Here is a 19292-nt window from a genome sequence, read left to right on the forward strand (position 1 = left end):
GCCAGGGGTGAAATGGGCAAACCCCAATCCAGGGCCACATCCTGCACTGGGATCCTTACAGGGACATCAGGGTGATGCTTCCACAGAATCCCAAAAGGGTTTGGGTGGGAAGGGACCTCAAATCCCAGCCAGTGCCACCCCTGCCATGGCAGGGACACCTCCACTGTCCCAGGGTGTCCAAACCCCAGTGCCCAGCCTGGCCTTGGGCACTGCCAGGGATCCTGGGGCAGCCACAGCTGCTCTGGCAATTCCAGCCCAGCCTCTCCCCACCCTCACAGGGAAGAATTCCCAATATCCCACCTAACCCTGCCCTCCTTCAGCCAAAAGCCATCCCTTTCAATATTCCAGAATTCCGTATTTCAGTCACTTTTGCAGCATTGCAAGCAGAAAACCCTTTTTAAATAATTCATCTCTTTAGGAAGATCCCTAATGCAGTTCATTTTAATCTCATAAAACAAACCCAAACATAAAACAAACCCAAAACATAAAAACACTGATTGAAGTCTGAGTGGAAGAAACTGAAAGCAATTGTAAATGCAGTAAAAATATAAAATTATTCCAGAAGAGAGCCCAGAGTCAGGGAATGCTGGCCTGGCTCCTTCAGTGGGTTTGCACTGTGGATTCCACTGTGACTGGAGCCTTCAGCAATGTTCAAACAAGCTTTTGTGGGGTTGGCATTCCCAAATCCAGAGCCTGGCAAGCACTGGGGTGAAGAGAGGGATGTGCTGAGGCCAGCAGTGACTCAGGAGTGAATCAGTCCCTGCAGGGCCTGGGATCAGCCTGACAGGCCCTGGCACAGCCCAGCTGGGGGCCAGGAATGATCCTGCAGCCAGGAATGATTCCTGCAGGGATTCCTGCAGCCAGGAATGATCCCTGTGCAGCCAGGAATGATTCCTGCAGCCAGGAATGATTCCTGTAGGGATTCCTGCAGCCAGGAATGATCCCTGTGCAGCCAGGAATGATCCCTGTAGGGATTCCTGCAGCCAGGAATGATCCTGCAACCAGGAATGATCCCTGTAGGGATTCCTGCAACCAGGAATGATCCCTGTGCAGCCAGGAATGATTCCTGTAGGGATTCCTGCAGCCAGGAATGATCCCTGTAGGGATCCCTGCAGCCAGGAATGATCCCTGTGCAGCCAGGAATGATTCCTGTAGGGATTCCTGCAGCCAGGAATGATCCCTGTGCAGCCAGGAATGATCCCTGTAGGGATTCCTGCAGCCAGGAATGATCCCTGTGCAGCCAGGAATGATTCCTGTAGGGATTCCTGCAGCCAGGAATGATCCCTGTGCAGCCAGGAATGATTCCTGTAGGGATTCCTGCAACCAGGAATGATCCCTGTGCAGCCAGGAATGATTCCTGTAGGGATCCCTGCAGCCAGGAATGATCCCTGTGCAACCAGGAGTGATTCCTGTAGGGATCCCTGCAGCCAGGAATGATCCCTGCAACCAGAAATTGTTCCTGTGCAGCCAGATATGATCCCTGCAACCAGAAATTATTCCTGCAGGGATCCCTGCAACCAGAAATGATTCCTGAAACCAGAAATTATTCCTGTACAGCCAGAAACGATTCCTGTGGGATCCCTGTGCAGCCAGAGTGATTCCTGTGGGATTTCTGCAATCAGAAATTATTCCTGCAGGGATTTCTGTACAGTCAGAAATTATTCCTGTGGGATCCCTATACAGGCAGAAATTATCCCTACAACCAGAAATTATTCCTGCAGGGATTCCTGTACAACCAGGAATGATTCCTGTGCGATTCCTGCAATCAGAAATTATTTCTTTGGGATCCCTGTACAGCCAGGAATGATCCCTGCAATCAGAAATGATCCTTGCAACCAGAAATTATTCCTGTAGGATTCCTACAACCAGAAATTATTCCTGCAATCAGAAATTATCCCTGTGGGATCCCTGTGCCTCCAGGTTTCCCTCCCATCCTGCTGTAGCTGATCCTGTGCAGTCACAGCTCCATACTCCCAACAAAACAATAATTTTTGCATCCAAACCCGTGATGGCACTTGAGGATTTTCCCCTGGGACTGGTTACTCTGTCCCATATGAGATATTTTCACTAGAAAAGTGTCCCAAGTTTGCACATTGTCCATCCTTATGGACAGAGGGGAGGTAAAATTGCCATTCCATGTGAAATGGGGAGAAAAGCAAAAACTTCTCTTGGTCCCCACTGCTTCAGTACAACAAACTTTGTGTTGGCCATAAAGATGGGGAGGTTGAGGAATTCCAAGAAAATTTTGAGCATTTAAAAGCTGGAAGTGAAATAAGATTGTGGTTTATTCAATATTTATTTTGCAAAATCAATATTTTCTTGAAAAGTTCCATCAGCTTATTCAAGGAAATTGTTGTAGCAGCTGGGACAGAAATAGTTTGGATCCTTCACTCCTGTTTATAATTCTGTTTTTATTTAGGAGCAAGCCTTTGATCCATATGAAACCTTGTCCCAGGATATTCTCTCTCCACAATTTCATGAGCATTTTAACAACTTAATGGCCAAACCTGCTGTGGCTCTGCACTTCCAGGTGAGTGCAAATGAGAAATCCTGAATGGTTTAATTCTCGTATTTCAAAGGTTGGAATTCTGTCAGTAATTCTTTGCTTCAACCAAGGAAGAAATCCTCAAGGTCCTTCCCCTCCTTCAGTGTGGGATATTTTGACTTTGCCTCTTGTACAAACAGGGCACAGCTCTGACCCTTCCATGGGTGGTTTGCAGGTTTTTTTCTCCTCACACCCTGTATGAGAACAGAGGGTGAATTCTCACACTGCCACTTTGATTTTACCTTTTAGAGGCACACAAACACCATATTTTCATTTTCTTCTCTGCACATCCAGCCCTGAGGCTGTGACTGGTTCTTTTTCTGGAATAATTCCTCAGTAATTCCTTAGTCACTGCTGGCCAGCAGGATAATCTGTGATTCTTTTATTGGTTTATTGCTTCTTTCTGCCTGTGTAGCAGATTTATTAATTAAAATTATAAAAAATATTTTAATAAATATTAAAATTATTTAAAATGCTGCTCGGGCTGGCTTGGTGTTCAGAAATGCCCTTAGAGAAGCTGCTGAGCAAGTGAGGGGGCACTGGTGCTCCCAGTTAAACCCAGTTAAACTCAGTTTAGGGGTACTGGGACATCTCTGCAGGATGAGATCCCTCTGAGCCTTTCCTTCAGGGAATGTTTCCTCTGCAGCTCCTTGCTGAGCTGGATCATCTCTTCAATATTCCTCAATATTAAATTGAGTATTTCGTCAATATTAAGGAAATTCCTATTGAGTATTCCTTCAATATTAAGCAAGGCTCTTTGCCTCCTGCCCCCCCTAAAAATTTAAAGCTCAAAGCTGGAATTTGATTCTTTTATTCCAGATTAAATTGATATTTTAGTCAGGTGGTGAATCTGGCCTCCTTCCTGTCCCTGAGGTAATTCAGTCTCTCCGCAGATGGAAGGTGCAGGAATTTCACCACTGGCTGGAAAAATCTCTCCTCATCTTACAGCCTGAATTACTGCCTCAGTAACTGCTGGGAATGGAAAATATTTCTCATTTTTTAAGTGATAAACCTGTGATTCTCAGTTTCTGAGGGTGATACTGATTTCTGCAGTACCCAGTGAGGCCTCCATATATCTGTGAGATATTAGACATAATTGAGAGCACAGTGAATATTCTGAATATTTCAGTGTAAATAATCCTGGTTTTTCTTCTTTCCAGTCCACAGCTGAAGGATTTAAGGAGGCTGTCCAGTATGTCCTGCCTCGCCTCATGCTGATCCCAGTCTATCACTGCTTGCACTACTTTGAGTTGCTGCAGGTAAATGGAGACACACTCTCCTTTCTGATTGAAAATAATTATTCATGTAAAAAATCTGAGCTTTTAAATAGCTGGTTATATTTTGTTTAATCCCTCAGAAAATTAAAATTATTTAACACTGTTACTTGGTTTCTGAAAATTAAAAGCTTATTTTAAAAATCTTAAAAAGCACCTGTTGCTCCCATATAAACATTTAAACTACATTTTATTAAGCAAATCTTTATTGAACTTGAGTTCTAATATAGTTGAAAAAAATTAAATTTTAATTTAATTAAAGTTGAATTAAATTTAAATTTAAATTTAAAGAATTTTAAAAACCTGAAAATTGAATACACAAATCTAGTTTCTTCCTTCTATGAGTTCTGAATTTTTTGTCCATTCAGAAGCTAAGCAGGATTCAGTCAGAATTCTCAGTCTCAGGTCGCACTCCAGTGCAGCTCTGTTTATTTTTATTATTTCAGAATAATCCATTCTTAATATTCAGCCACTTCCCCTGGGTCCTAGTTGGAATTAGCTGAGGATAATGTAAAAAAGGTTCTGTTTGCCCCATTGTGGGGAGAAAGTTTGTAATGCTTTGAGGGTAAATGAATTATTAACTAACAGGGATGAATTAAATTAAATGGGTAGAACAGCCCGTGGCTGTAGCTGACATTTGGAAATAGCAGCAGGAATTACTCTGGGAGGTTCTCAGTGTGAAATCTGATGCTGCACAGGTGAGTTACAGGGATTTCCTTGGTGTTTTAAAGGATTTACTTGTGTGAAGGAAGAAAACAGAATTTTTCTATAATCCAACCTGAATATTTCAAGGAGTTGGGTTAATACCAGGTCTGACAGCAATATTTAGCACAAGCTCCTTTTTTTTTTTTTTTATTTCTACTTCATTTCACTCTTGTTTTCCTCGTGTCTGCTGTGATTTTTTGCATATCCTGATTTAAATACGTAAAAACAAGGGATGATTTATTTTGACCTATCCCCAGTGAATGGATTGCCAGTATTTTGCAGAAAAGTTGAAATCCCAGAATGGTATGGGTTGGAAGGGACTTTAAAAATCATCTGGTTCCAACCCCTGCCATGGGCTGGGACAGCTTCCAATGCACTAAATATTTGTGATTTCAGTACATTTTTAACTATTAAGCATTTCTAGTGATAGTCAGTTTAGAAAACAGTTTAAAAAAACTTTTAAAAACCCCAAACAATCTTAATTTTCTACAACTTCCTGACAGGAGGGTGGGGGACAGGAGAGTCAAGCTCTGCCAAGGGAGGTTTAAATTGAATATCAGGGAAAATTTCTTCATCAGAAGAGTCTCTTTCAAAATAATGAACTTCCCTTTCCATGATCATCTCCTGTGTGGGACAATTCTCTGGAAATTGTGAAAATCTTGCAGGCTGAAAAGCCAGACATGGGGCAGGGACCTGACTGGTACTGAGGTCAGGCTGATTAATGCCCCATTGTGTCTCAGAGCTGGGAAAGTGCATCAGAAGGAAATTTAAGGATGAAATTTAAGGATGAAATCACCTGCTGCCACAGCTCTGGGGGATTCTGAACCTGGAGCTGCTTTTACAAGTGTAAAATATATTGTGTTTTTTCCCTTTTTAAGAAAACATTACCACAGGTGCCCTGTAGAGCAGATTTTTTCTCCTATTTTTGATAAATGAAGCCTGGCAAAATAATTTTGTCGTGTTTTTATTTATTTTAAAGGATCATACAGCATGAAAGATGATCATTTAGCAGTGAAAACATTTAAATTTGACCTTTATCCACAGAGTATGAGATTTCTGAGTGGAATCTGACACTTGGCTGTCTCACAACCTTGTGAGCACAGAACAGAAATCTGAAATACCACCCTGGAGAAATGGTCAATCCAGAGTATTTTGTTGTGTTCCCATTAGTTACAGGTTTCAAATCTGCATTTTATGTTGTTCTTTGAAAAAATCCTGAATTTACAGCAGGGATTTTTAGAAATCAGAGTGGTTTCAGGGATAAAAAAAGTATTTATTCAAAAATTCTAATACATTATTGTAATAATTATAAAATTATTATAAATATTGTATAAATATATAATTGTTATAAATAATGTAATAAACATTATTACAATAATGTGTATTCTATTATTATCTGTTATATTAATTACATTTTATTATATGTTATATTACTACAATATATAACATTAAAAACTGGTGGTATTGCTTCTCTGTTGCCATTGCATTTGCCTCTAGGAATTATAGCTGAAAACCAAAATGAAAGCAAAAAAGCAACAAAACATTCATATTTTCACAGTTTCAGTAGGGAGAGAAGCTCAGATTGAGACTTTTAGTCCTTGAGAAAGTTACCAAAAACCTCCTCTGGATTGGCATGTGAATAAAATAATGATTTACACAAACATAGGCCTCAGTATTTGCTTTTTTTTGCAAAACAGCTAAACTGAAATGAATAAAATTAAAGTGTGAAAAGCCTGAAAATTCTTTCAAGCTGTAGAACTTTTCCTCCTTGTTGGGAAAACCTTCAGGATCTGCATCAGAGCCTGCTCCTTGCCTGAGCAAAGGGCTCAAGGTCCTGGGTGAATCCCTCCTTCCCTAATTCCTGCTCCTGACTCACCCAGCAACATCTGAAATTATCCCTCAAATGCTTCTCCCACCCTCAGGATTCTGCATTTCACACCTTTTCCATGTTCTTTGCATTTCCATGGCTGGCAGCAAGGAAAAATAGAATTTCCAGAGGTAGACATCTTAATTTTCCCTTCCCTGTGCTGTTCCTCAGCTTACCAGAAATTTTGAGCCACAAAACTCTTCCTTTCTTGAATATGGAGGTTGTTTGAGCATGGAAAACTAAAAATTTGGTAATTTAAACAACGTGGGAGTGTTTCTCAATTAGTTTTAGAATAAACTGAGGGATCCCAGCCGAGGGAATGTAGTGGGGAAAGGAAAAGAAGGATTCTGCCATGCCAGTGAGTGTAAGGAAGATTTCCCTTCAAGTCTGGAGGTAAAACAGAGTTTATCCCAAACTGCATGGCAAGTTGACATAATTTTGCCCACCAATTTATTAGCTTGAATTTTCCTTTTAAAAATTCAGAGTCCCAGCTGGAAGGGACCTTAAAACCCATCTCATTCCAGCCCCTGCCATGGGCAGTTCAGATGCTGTTGGATGTGAAAAGGGTTAAAAAGAAAAATCTCTTTTATTTTTTCAATAGTTTTTTAGGTACCACTTTAAAGAACCAAAAAGAGGAACTTTCAGGTTTTGCTCAAAGCATGTTGCTACCAGGTGGATGGAGATTATATGAAAATCTGTGGAATTCCCTAATTCAGGAAGTTTCTGTTGAGTGGAGGAGATGAATTTAGCCTTTATACCAAGGCAATACATTTGTTCTCACTGTCTTTACATTTTTCTGCAGTAGCAAATCTTGAATTTCAGACTTTATTTTGCTGTTTGCTCTGTGCAAAATCCTTGAGTTTGCTGAAGGTGCCAGAATTCAGGATGATAAGAAGCAAAGAAAATCTTGCTCCTTCTTGTCTTAAATTTGGATTGTTGAGATGAACTCATGGAAGGAAGATAGACAGAGTTCCATAAACCAGCTCTGAATCTTTGGCTATTTCAAACCTTCAAATTCTTGAATTTATCCAGTTTGAAACAGGATGTTTTGATGAGATAACTGACAATTAGCATTAAAGGATAAAGGGTGGGTAAATTAAAGGGTAAATGTTTCTAAACTCGATAACTACCCTCTGATTTTCCTGAAGCTCTGACAAATATTTGTAATTTCATGCACATCTACTTTTGGCTGGGGCTCTGTAAAAAGTCACTGACTTGAAATCACCGAAATTTCACCGAGTGCTTCTTTCAGTCTTCTTACCCGGCTGGAAATGAGGCAGATGTGAAAGAAAACCAATGTTTGTTGTGTGTCAGCAATTGCAGGAGTGCAGTGAGGATGAAGAGGACAGGGAGTGCCTGAAGCAGGCCATCACAGCCCTGCTGAACCTGCAGTGCAGCATGGAGCGCATTTACAGCAAGCACTCGCCGCGCCGCCGGCCCGGGTAAGCACCGCAGAGCCTCCTGCCTGCCCACATGCCAGGGAGGGACATAAATCCCCTTTTCCTGCTGGAAAATCTCTGTGTTTCCTTTTCAAGGCATGTGTTGTTGCCAGTTTTCTTTGTAGATGGAGCAGCAAGCAAAACTCATCCACTTGTAAGAATAATGTGAATATTCGTCTTGGTTTAAAAGGATAGATGTCTGTTAAGGAAGGCAGGAGTCTCTCCTGAAATGGAAAATGTAAATGCCTTCTCTATGAATTATAATTTTGAAAATAAGGGGTTTTCAGGTAAAGACATGAGAGTAAGAATAATCGCTTTTATTAGAGAAGAAAATAAAAATAAAATTTAAAAATGCAATAGTACAAAACAACAGAATCAGAAATGGACCTGGCACCCTGTGGGTCAGCCCCATGCCATGGGGGCTCAGCCCTCCTGCAGTGCCAGCTGTGGCTCTGCTGCAGCAGGGATCCTGCACAAGGGGGGAGTTTTCCTCTGCAGCTCCAGGGCTGCTGCAGATGGGCCTGGGCTCCCTCTGGCCATGCAGGGCAGCAGAAAGCTGCTCCTCTGGCAGTGCAGGGGGCAAAGGCTGCCGTGCTGTGCCAGGCTCAGATTGTGCCCAGGTAGGAATGCTTGGCTCCTCCCCTGGGCGGAGCAGCTCCCCATGGGATGCTGGCATTGGATCAGCCCTGCAGGGACACTCAGTGGCCATGGACAGCAGAGATCTCCTGCAGGGAGGGTTGGCTGGGGGAGAGATAAAGAAACAACTGCCCCAGGAACAGCAGAGAGCTGCCCCAGCTCTGACAGATGGGGATAGAACACACACCCCTAAACCACATCTTACTCCCCAGGACAATATTCTACTCCTGCCCACCCAAAGCAGTGCATGTGGCTTATTTAGAACTTGATTAGGGCAATTTGAGGGAAAAAAGTCCCGATTTCAGCAATTAATTGCGTTGATTATTTTAGTCTTTTGGGATGGTAAATCTGGAGCATGCCCACCGTGACACTTGCTGTTCCTCCTGGCAGGGAGCCGGTCTGTCGCTTCTACCACCGGCAGATCAGGAGCAAACACTTGGCCATCAAAAAAATGAACGAAATCCAGAAAAACATCGACGGCTGGGAAGGCAAAGACATCGGGCAGTGCTGCAACGAGTTCATCATGGAAGGAGGGCTGACCAAGATCGGGGCCAAACACGAGCGCCACATCTTCCTCTTCGACGGGCTGCTGATCAGCTGCAAGGCCAACCACGGGCAGTCGCGGCTGCCCGGCTACAGCAGCGCCGAGTACAGGCTCAAGGAGAAGATCGTCATGAGGAAGATGCAGGTGGTGGACAAGGAGGACACCGCAGAGTACAAGCACGCCTTCGAGCTGGTGTCCAAGGACGACAGCAGCGTGCTGTTCGCGGCCAGGTCGGCCGAGGAGAAGAGCACGTGGATGGCGGCGCTGGTGTCGCTGCAGTACCGCAGCACCCTGGACAGGATGCTGGACTCGGTGCTGCTGCAGGAGGAGAACGAGCAGCCCCTGAGGCTGCCCAGCCCCAGCGTCTATCGCTTCGTGGTGGAGGACTCCGAGGAGAACATCGTGTTTGAGGACAACCTGCAGAGCAGGAATGGCATCCCCATCATCAAAGGGGGCACGGTGGTGAAGCTCATCGAGAGGCTGACCTACCATATGTATGCAGGTATCCTCAGCTGTGGGTTTTCATCCTTTCATCCTTAGGGTTTTTTCTGCTTGTAATGAAATGTAAAATAAGATCTGCGGGGAGTAAAAATATGTTATTAAATCACCTGGCTTTGTAGGCAAAGCTGAAAGAAATTCTGAGTATGCAAACCTTTCATCCCCTAAAAAAACCACAAAAATGTTTCCATGTTTCATCCTGGCCAAAGCAATGGAGTTGTTACAGGCTGAGGCTCTGTGAAGGAAGAAAAGGGTTAAAGGTTATATTTATTATAATTTTTATTTTTAGCTGTATTTTTTATATTTATTGCATTCAGCCTGCCACTCTGTGAAGTATCTGGGTTGGAGGTTATATTTATTATATTTTTTCGTTATTATTATTTAATTTTTAATTTTTTTCTGTATTTTTTATATTTATTATGTTCAGTCTGCCACTCTGTGAAGTATGTGAGTTGAAGGTTATTTTTTTTTTCTTACTTTATTTGTTATTTTGCTGTATTTTTTATACTTATTACATTCAGCCTGCCACTCTGTGAAATATCTGGGTTGAAAGTTATATTTATTATATTTACTGTATTTTTATTAATATTGTTTACATTTTTATTTTGTTATTTATGTTATTTTTTATTTTGCTGTATTTTTTATATTTATTATATTCAGCCCACCACTCTGTGAAGTATCTGAGTTGAAGGGGTTTTTTTTAATTTTATTTGATTATTTATATTTAATTTTTTATTTTGCTGAACTTTTTATATTTATTATATTCAGCCTGCCACTCTGTGAAGTATCTGGGTTGAAGGTTATATTTATTATATATTTTTTTAATTTTTATTTTATTACATATTTTTTATTTTGCTGTATTTTTTATATTTATTATATTCAGCCTGCCACTCTGTGAAGTATCTGGGTTGGAGGTTATACTTATTATATTCACTGTATTTTTTATATATTTATTACATTCAGCCTGCCACTCTGTGAAGTGTCTGGGTTGAAGTTTATATTTATTATATTCACTGTATTTTTTATATATTTATTACATTCAGCCTGCCACTCTGTGAAGTGTCTGGGTTGAAGTTTATATTTATTATATTCACTGTATTTTTTATATATTTATTACATTCAGCCTGCCACTCTGTGAAGTGTCTGGGTTGAAGTTTATATTTATTATATTCACTGTATTTTTTATATATTTATTACATTCAGCCTGCCACTCTGTGAAGTGTCTGGGTTGAAGTTTATATTTATTATATTCACTGTATTTTTTATATATTTATTACATTCAGCCTGCCACTCTGTGAAGTATCTGGGTTGGAGGTTGTATTTATTATATTCAGTGTATTTTTTATATTTATTACATTCAGCCCACCACTCTGTGAAGTATCTGAGTTGAAGGGTTTTTTAAAATTTTATTTTATTATTTATATTTAATTTTTTGTTTTGCTGTATTTTTTATATTTATTATATTCAGCCTGCCACTCTGTGAAGTATCTGGGTTGGAGGTTGTATTTATTATATTCACTGTATTTTTTATATATTTATTACATTCAGCCTGCACTCTGTGAAGTGTCTGGGTTGAAGTCACCATCAGCGTTTCTCAGCCTGTCAGTGTCAGAAAGGCCCAGAAGTGAGAGCTGTAGGAGTTCCATGAAGTGCTGATGCTGAGGAAAACGCTGGGTCTCAGTTTTGGGGTGCAAGGGGAAGCTGGTGCTGTTGGGACTGATGTGCAATTTTTGTTACATTTCCCCAATAGCTCAGCTGGTCAGGGAGAGTCATTTCTCAGGGAAGGCTGAGACAGAGGTTTTAAGAGAATCTTGGATGTGCAGTTCAGTATTTTTCAGGGAAATGCACCAAGGAACTGAGTGAAAATTTCCCAAGCCCCGTCATTTCTGGTGTTTTTCAAATACAGTGCTTGACATACAACCTCAGTGTCTTCTCTGCACATTAAACTTTTTCTTTGTATTTTATTTCTCATCTTTTACAACTGGATATAAACCCCCTGCTGTCATTTCCTTGCTCAATCCTTACAGATCCTAATTTTGTCCGGACTTTCCTGACCACCTACCGCTCCTTTTGCAAGCCCCAGGAGCTGCTGAGTCTGCTGATAGAAAGGTGAGCAGTGATCCTCCTTGCTGAAGGGTGGAAAAGGGTTGGAATCACAGAATAAAATCCCAGAATGGTTTGAGAAAGGACCTTAAAATCCATCCAGTGCCACCCCCTGCCATGGCAGGGACACTTCCACTATCCCAGGCTGCTCCAAGCCCTGTCCAACCTGGCCTTGGATGCTTCCAGGGTTGGAGCAATCACAGTTTCTCTGGTAATTCTATTCCAGGGCCTCCCCACCCTCACAGCCAGGAATTTATTCCTCAAATCCCATCTAAGCCTCCTCTCTGACAGTTTGAAGCCTTTCCCCTTGTCCTGTCCCTCCAGTTCCTGATGAGTTTTGTATATTTGGAATCACAGAACATCCCGAGTTGGAAGGGACCCACAAAAATCAGAGATTCCAAGTGCTCCTTTCCTGCTCAGGATCCCAGTGTCAAATTTCAGTGTTCTGTGAAGTTTATAAACCAGGTTTTCAGTGCTTCCTTTTCCCAGTTTAAATGAGTTACCTGAATGAGGTAAGAGCTGGAGCACCTGGTGTGCCTGGGCTGTGGGTGGTGATGTTGTGAACTGCTGAATTGGCTCATGAGAGACTTGAGTGCACGATGGAAATGAGGACAGAAACGTTCCAGGCAGTTTGTTTGAAGGCACAGGATGAAGGTAAACAGCATTTTAATGCAGTGTGGTAAAGCTGCTCTTAAGCTTTCATCTAATCTTCCCTTAATCATGCCAGCAGGTCCTTAAAAACCTTCTATCCCAGTCTAGACATGGTGTGATGAGCAGAGCAGCAGAGAATTAGCAGGGTGTGGAGCTGGGCTGAGGGAATTCCGGGCAAACCGGACGGCAGAGCAGCACCTGCCGAGTTTATATAAATAACATTTCTCTAAACTGCAGCTTGTGCACAGAGGGGCTGTGCTCTGTCCTGCCTGCCATCCCTGTGTGGTGTTCCCCCAGGTTTGAGATCCCTGAGCCCGAGCCCACGGAGGCAGACAGGCTGGCCATCGAGAAGGGGGAGCAGCCCATCAGCGCCGACCTGAAACGCTTCCGCAAGGAGTACGTGCAGCCCGTGCAGCTCAGGTGTGTGTGCGCCCCTGCCTGCCCTGGCACTGCCAGCCTGGCCTGCCCTGAGCTCCTGCAGCCTCCAGTCTCTGCTGGAGGCTTCAGCCGTGTCTGCCAGCATCACATCCCAAATGCTGTCCCGATTATCCCAGCGGCTGCTGGGGCTGAGCTGGCCCAGCTGGGATCCCCACCCACAGCGCCTGCGCCTGAGGGATGTGGAGCTCCGAGCAGGGCTGAGCTCTCAAAGCATTCCTTGTTCCCAACCCTGGGAAGATAATTCCTCTGTTCCCAGTTTCCAGCCCTGCTGGTGTTCCACTCCCTTTCCCAGCCCCGTGCATGTGTTTGCTCACAGACAGGCAGACTCTTGTCTGTGCTGCACAGTGCAGTGGGCTGCAGGGAATCTTCAAGGTCCTGCTGACCAAGCTAATTTGGGGAACAATTAAGCATTTCTAGCATGAATGAGAGTAATTGTTGCCCTGATTTGGGATCGAGACAGGAGCAGACAGATCACAAGCAGTGTTTGCTTGAGCAACTTTTAGTCATTACACTGATGAGTAACATCAAGATGTTCCTATTAATGGCACATTAATTTTACTAATATTAATTATTAATTACACACACAGAGAACCCTCAGTTACTCTGCTACAACACATTCCTGTTAGAGCAACAGCAGTTGACTCAAAGGGTCACACTGACATGCCAGTACCTCCAAGGTGTTCAGAAAGTCACTCAGGGCTCCCATTTTTATCAGAAACCCATGTGCATATATATATAAAATATTTAAAAGACAAATCTGTGGGTAACCCTGCAGTTTTCCTCCACACAGAGCTGCCACCACCTTCTTGAATGTGATTTAAGTAACACAACCTCACCATAACCTTGCTCCTCCTGCATGCTGCTGGCCTTGGGCAGCTTATCAGGCCCTTGGTGTTCCCACTTTATCAGCTGCTGGGGGTTCAGCAGCACCACAAGTCTCCACAGTTATCAGTTCCTGGCAGAGCTGCCTCTCAGCTCGTGCTCTCCCTGCTTTTGCTGTTTTCTGGGAGCTGTTTCTGATCCTTACTCTGTATTTCCAGCAGTTTGAAGCTGTCTTCAGCTGCAAATGAGTGACTTTGGGCTGCTGGTGGATAAACTCAGCACTTTGTGCATTCCAGTGTTGTTAAAAACATTGATCTCTACTTCAGAGACTGCAATTTGGGAAAAAGGGGGAGAATTGAAAGTGTTTATTCCTTCCCTGCTTCCCTGCACTCTCCATCTTGTAGAAAATGCAGTGCCCAGGCATGAAAGGACACAAATGAGAGGGGATGGGAAGGAGGAGGAGCTGAGCTGGAAGTGCAGTCAGCAGATCCAGCCACTCTCTGCCTTTCCCAGAGTTTTCACCACGGAATCTCAAGGGCAGAGATGGATTAGATAAGGTCCTGTTACATGAAACTTGGATTAAAACTTTGCCTCTTGGAATGTGGCATTGATTTCCAGCCTGAGTGATCTGTTTGGGCAGCAATTCTTTTATGGGATAAACCTTCTTTTTTACCTTGCACCCTGGGAAGAGGAGAGTTAAGGAATTTTCCATGTGCCCTTCATTTGTCCTCAGTGTAGGACTGATTTTTGCTCAGGTGATGAATTGCACCTGGATAAATCAAAGTGTTGAAGGTGTGAGCTCAGCTTGTTTACCTGAAGAGACAAACCAGTTTTTTATTCTGATTTATCCTGAGTGCAGAAGGCTGAAAAGCTGCTGGAGTTCACTTTTAGAGACTGATTTATTAATGATTTCTGTAAGAAAGAGTAGAGAAAAATCAAGAGGAAATTCAGTGTTATCCTTAAAGGATGTACTGGATCTAACAGGCCTTTTGTGTCATTAAAAATTGTATAAGCAGGACAGTAACAGCAACTTTGAAGCTGAAATTGGTGTGTAGGAAAGAAAGAAAGAATGACAAATTTGCTTCTTAACAAGTGGGAGATCCTAATTAGCTTTTCATTAAAAAAAAAAAAAAAAACACACAAAGAAAAAAAGGAAATTACAAGGCAAATTAGAAATCCCAATTTTATCTGATTTTGCTACGTCTCTTCCTCTTCTGACACCATCTCAACACTGGCGTTTTTTATATTAGATTTTTAAATAGCACCAAGCTATATTTATGCTAAAACTATTCTTTAAAACCTATAAAATACATTTTCAGGAACAGTTTTAGCATAAATAGTTTTTGGGTTTTAAACCCCTGCCAAGCTCAGTCTTTGCTCTGCTCCTTTGTCCATGTGTATTTTGAGAGTCACCAACTACATGAATGTGGAACTTGACTTTTGTAGGACTGTGGTTCATTTTTATGGGATCAGCCATGGAAGTCCTTTAAAAGAAAGTTAATATTTTTTCCTCTTTCCTCAGAATATTGAATGTTTTCCGGCACTGGGTCGAGCACCATTTTTATGATTTTGAGAGGGATCTGGAGCTGCTGGAGAGGCTGGAGACCTTCATTTCCAGTGTCAGAGGTGCAGTAAGGGGGCTCCTGTTCCTTCCCACGTTTTGGTACAACTTCCCAGGCTGCTCCTGGTGCATTTTGGGCCTGAGAATACCTTTACACACATGAGTAATTTTAATGCCTTTAATTGAGCTGTTTATGAGGCTTCCCTTTACATGAGGAAGCTTTGGCCTGGAGCCTGAACAGCTCCTAAAAATGATTTCAAGCATAAGGATAATAATACTTTAAATATATTTCCTTCTGGACAGCGTGGTCATCCTTGCCTGACTCTGTAATTCAGGCTGTCACCTTCCCCTTTTCCATAGAGAATTCCTTCCCTTTTGCTTACTGAGCTTTTTCCATCCTAATTTTTCCCATTTATACAAAGTTCCAATTGAAAATCATTAATCTTTCAGAAGAGGATATTGGGCCCATTTGGTATTTCTTCTTTTTGAACTAGATTTTTTTGGCAGCCTCTGTGGAGGGCAGCAGTGTTGGCTTGTTTAATCCTCATCCTGACAGTTCCAGGTTTTCATTTTCAGACTGCCAGGTCTTACATTGGGCAACACAATTCTGAGACAATTTAAAGACCCTGGACACAGGGTCACTTTTTCCCACACCAAAACTGTCAGAGGATGTGGTTAAATAGAACAAGTTTCACATGTATTTATTTGTCAGCTGATACAGGTGCAAAAACCCATAAGGAAGAAATAGAGAAATACAAAGCTGGTTAATTTACGTGCAGAAATGCAGAATTCTGAGTCTACATTCAAATTTCTGAGGAGCTGGTTTGACTAAATTACCAAAAGTCCTTTAAAATCAGAGTTTCCAAAATGGTTTGGGTTGATGGGAGCTTAAAGCTCATCCAGTGCCACCCCTGCCATGGCAGGGACACCTCCCACTGTCCCAGGGTGCCCCAGTGCCCAGCCTGGCCTTGGGCACTGCCAGGGATCCAGGGGCAGCCACAGCTGCTCTGGGCACCTGTGCCAGGGCCTGCCCACCCTCCCAGCCAGGAATCCCAGTTCCCAATATCCCATCTATCCCTGCCCTCTGACAGTTTGGATCCATTTCCCCCTGTCCTGTCCATCCATCCTTTATCCAAAGTCCCTCCAACCTGAGCTCCAGTTCCCAAATAGATTTATGTACAAACTCAAAATATTCCCTCCCCAGAGATTGCTCTATAATATTGACATTTATGAAAGAACATGAATTTCTTAAAAAGCAATTTATTGTAGCAAGATTGATGCACTTTTCCCCTCTTGGACTTGTAGTTTAACCCTCCCCTGTGTCAGTTTAAAACTGAACTTACAAGAGCATTAAAAAACCCGTGTATGGGGGATTTTTTTAAAATGATTTCTCTTGTACAGGAAAGTCCATGAAGAAGTGGGTGGAGTCCATTGCCAAGATCATCAAGAGGAAGAAGGCGCAGGCAGACGGGGTGAGCCACAACATCACGTTCGAGAGCCCGCCGCCGCCGCTGGAGTGGCACCTGTGGCGCGTGGGGCACGGCGAGGCGCTGGAGCTGATGACGCTGCACCCCATCGAGATCGCCCGGCAGCTCACCCTGCTCGAGTCAGACCTCTACAGGCACGGCCCCTCTCACGCTCTGCTTTGCTTCTCTTGGGGTTTGGGAACACAGGGGAGGGCAGGAGCCTGAAATGGAAAATGTAAAATCTTTCCTATTGCATTTATGGGGTGCCCCGATGAAGGCAGGAATGATGAATCTGACTCCATGTTCTCAGAAGGCTCATTTATTACTTTATAATACTATATTATATTAAAGAATACTATACTAAACTATACTAAAGAATACAGAAAGGATACTTACACAATGCAAAAAAGATAATAATGAAAACTCGTGACTCTTTCCAGAGCCCTGACACAGCTTGGCCCCAATTGGCCATTGAGTGAAAACAGCTCACAGTAGAATCCAATGGAACAATCACCTGTGGGTAAACAATATCCAGACTCATTCCACATGAGCACAACACAGGAGAAGCAAATGAAATAAGAATTGTTTTCCTTTTCTCTGAGGCTTCTCAGCTTCCCAGGAGAAAAACCCTGGGTGAAGGGATTTTTCAGAGAATGTGAATGCCACATCCTCCCTCCAAATTGTCTAATTTTGAAATTAAGGGGCTCTCAGACAAAGATATGGGAGTAGGAATATCAGTTCTTTACTAGGAAAATTAAAAATACAAATGCAGTAGTACAAAAAAGAAAACAAACCCCATCCAGAGCCAGACCATGCCCTGCCCCCTGTGTGTCAGGGGGTGTCCCAGCCCCATGCCATGGGGGCTCAGCCCTCCTGCAGTGCCAGCTGTGGCTCTGCTGCAGCAGGGATCCTGCACAAGGGGGGAGTTTTCCTCTGCAGCTCCAGGGCTGCTGCAGATGGGCCTGGGCTCCCTCTGGCCATGCAGGGCAGCAGAAAGCTGCTCCTCTGGCAGTGCAGGGGGCAAAGGCTGCCGTGCTGTGCCAGGCTCAGATTGTGCCCAGGTAGGAATGCTTGGCTCCTCCCCTGGGCGGAGCAGCTCCCCATGGGATGCTGGCATTGGATCAGCCCTGCAGGGACACTCAGTGGCCATGGACAGCAGAGATCTCCTGCAGGGAGGGTTGGCTGGGGGAGAGACAAAGAAACAACTGCCCCAGGAACAGCAGAGAGCTGCCCCAGCTCTGACAGATGGGAAATAGAATATACAACCCCATTTCCAACTAAGACCTGTTTCTTTTTTTGTGTGTGTGTTAGGGTTGGGATTAAAAATGCTTAAGATGGTATTTTTTGTGTTTGGACTTAAATGTTTATTATTTTTTAGTTCTATTATAGTTCTATTATAGTTTTACTTATAGTTAGAAGTTGGGAGTTTTGTCGTAGTTCACTAATAGTTTACAAAATGGCTTTGTTTAGCTCTTTCTACAAGGTTTTTTAAGGATAAACTGTTTAATTAAGAAATGACACAAATTATTTTTACTTTTAACTTAATAACTAATTATTTGTGGTTTGCAACGTGGATTTTTCTATCTAATTATACAATACTACTTAAAGTCATGAAGAAGATGAAGAAGAACTAGCTACTGCTTTTATACTTCTGTTTTGTTTTAGATATATTATTCTGTTTTAAAACTTTAAACTCTAAGTTTTCTACTATGTGATATTACACATTTCTATTTAAACTCTACACTCATAATCTTTATGCTATTTTATCATTTTGGAAGCTTTCTCTGCAGCTTCAGGTTAAATGTAGTGTTTGTTTGGGGGTCACTGTCTTTCAAGACAGAAAGTCTAAAGTTCTCAGCATCAGGGTTCCAACACTCTCACACCTTTTTGTCATTATTTCACCTAAAAAATGCTCCTCATTCACACTATTGGTCAAAAATACCCTGAGACTTCCAGAGTTTACAGGAAGAGGTTTCTTTGCTGTGTGCTCTATGTTAAAATATGCAAAGGAGTGGAAGAAAAGAGTTTTTATCTCCATGTCAGGCTTTTGACAGCAGAAGTGCTGGGGGGATAATTCAGGAGTCTTACAAAATTCAAATTATAAAATCCCGTTCCTGCTTCAGTGATGGGAGGTTTTGTGTTGAAACCAACCTTTTGCTGCAAGTGCTTCACCTTCTTGTTTTCAGCTTTTAACTTTTTTGAAGTTGTTTTCTTGCCCTTTCAGAAGATTAAACTCACTCCTTTGTAATCTCCTTATCTGAAAATGCTTCTTCAAAATTATCCAATTTCAATTAAGATACAAATGTATTTCTTTCTGTACTTGAGCACTCAAAAAGTTGAGTTTTGTAGTAGATGAAGTGGGATTGGATTTGTGAAATAGCAGGTCGTGATTAAGGGGAGAAATAATATTTTAATGAAAACACAGAAATGACAGTTTTTATTGGTACTGAGCATTTTGCCTCCTGTTTTGTCATTGCCAGGGCTGTGCAGCCTTCTGAGCTCGTTGGCAGCGTGTGGACGAAGGAAGATAAGGAAATGAACTCCCCAAACCTCCTGAAAATGATTCGCCACACTACAAACCTCACTCTGTGGTTTGAGAAGTGAGTGCAGGGCAGTGCCATTGAGCACTTCTCCCCTGGGTGTGCTTTGGGCTTTGCTGGTTCATTTCTGCCAAATCCTCCCCTGACTTTCCAACTGGAACATGTGTAAGATGTGATTACAGAAATTCATACTTGAGATTCTG

General features: G+C 42.5%; 1 protein-coding gene across 1 annotated transcript in view; it reads left to right on the top strand.

Moving 5' to 3' along the window:
- SOS2 (SOS Ras/Rho guanine nucleotide exchange factor 2) overlaps window positions 1-19292 on the top strand; it is a 52548-nt gene that overhangs the window by 24296 nt on the left and 8960 nt on the right. Inside the window, exons 7-15 of the mRNA XM_058806333.1 lie at window positions 2420-2530; window positions 3706-3804; window positions 7706-7833; window positions 8857-9512; window positions 11536-11617; window positions 12560-12682; window positions 15045-15148; window positions 16485-16704; window positions 19030-19149. Of these exons, the coding sequence (XP_058662316.1) occupies window positions 2420-2530; window positions 3706-3804; window positions 7706-7833; window positions 8857-9512; window positions 11536-11617; window positions 12560-12682; window positions 15045-15148; window positions 16485-16704; window positions 19030-19149 (1643 nt within the window). The remainder of the gene's footprint in view (window positions 1-2419; window positions 2531-3705; window positions 3805-7705; window positions 7834-8856; window positions 9513-11535; window positions 11618-12559; window positions 12683-15044; window positions 15149-16484; window positions 16705-19029; window positions 19150-19292) is intronic.

The sequence above is a fragment of the Ammospiza caudacuta genome, chromosome 6 (assembly GCF_027887145.1).
Source record: "Ammospiza caudacuta isolate bAmmCau1 chromosome 6, bAmmCau1.pri, whole genome shotgun sequence".
Lineage (NCBI taxonomy): Eukaryota > Metazoa > Chordata > Aves > Passeriformes > Passerellidae > Ammospiza > Ammospiza caudacuta.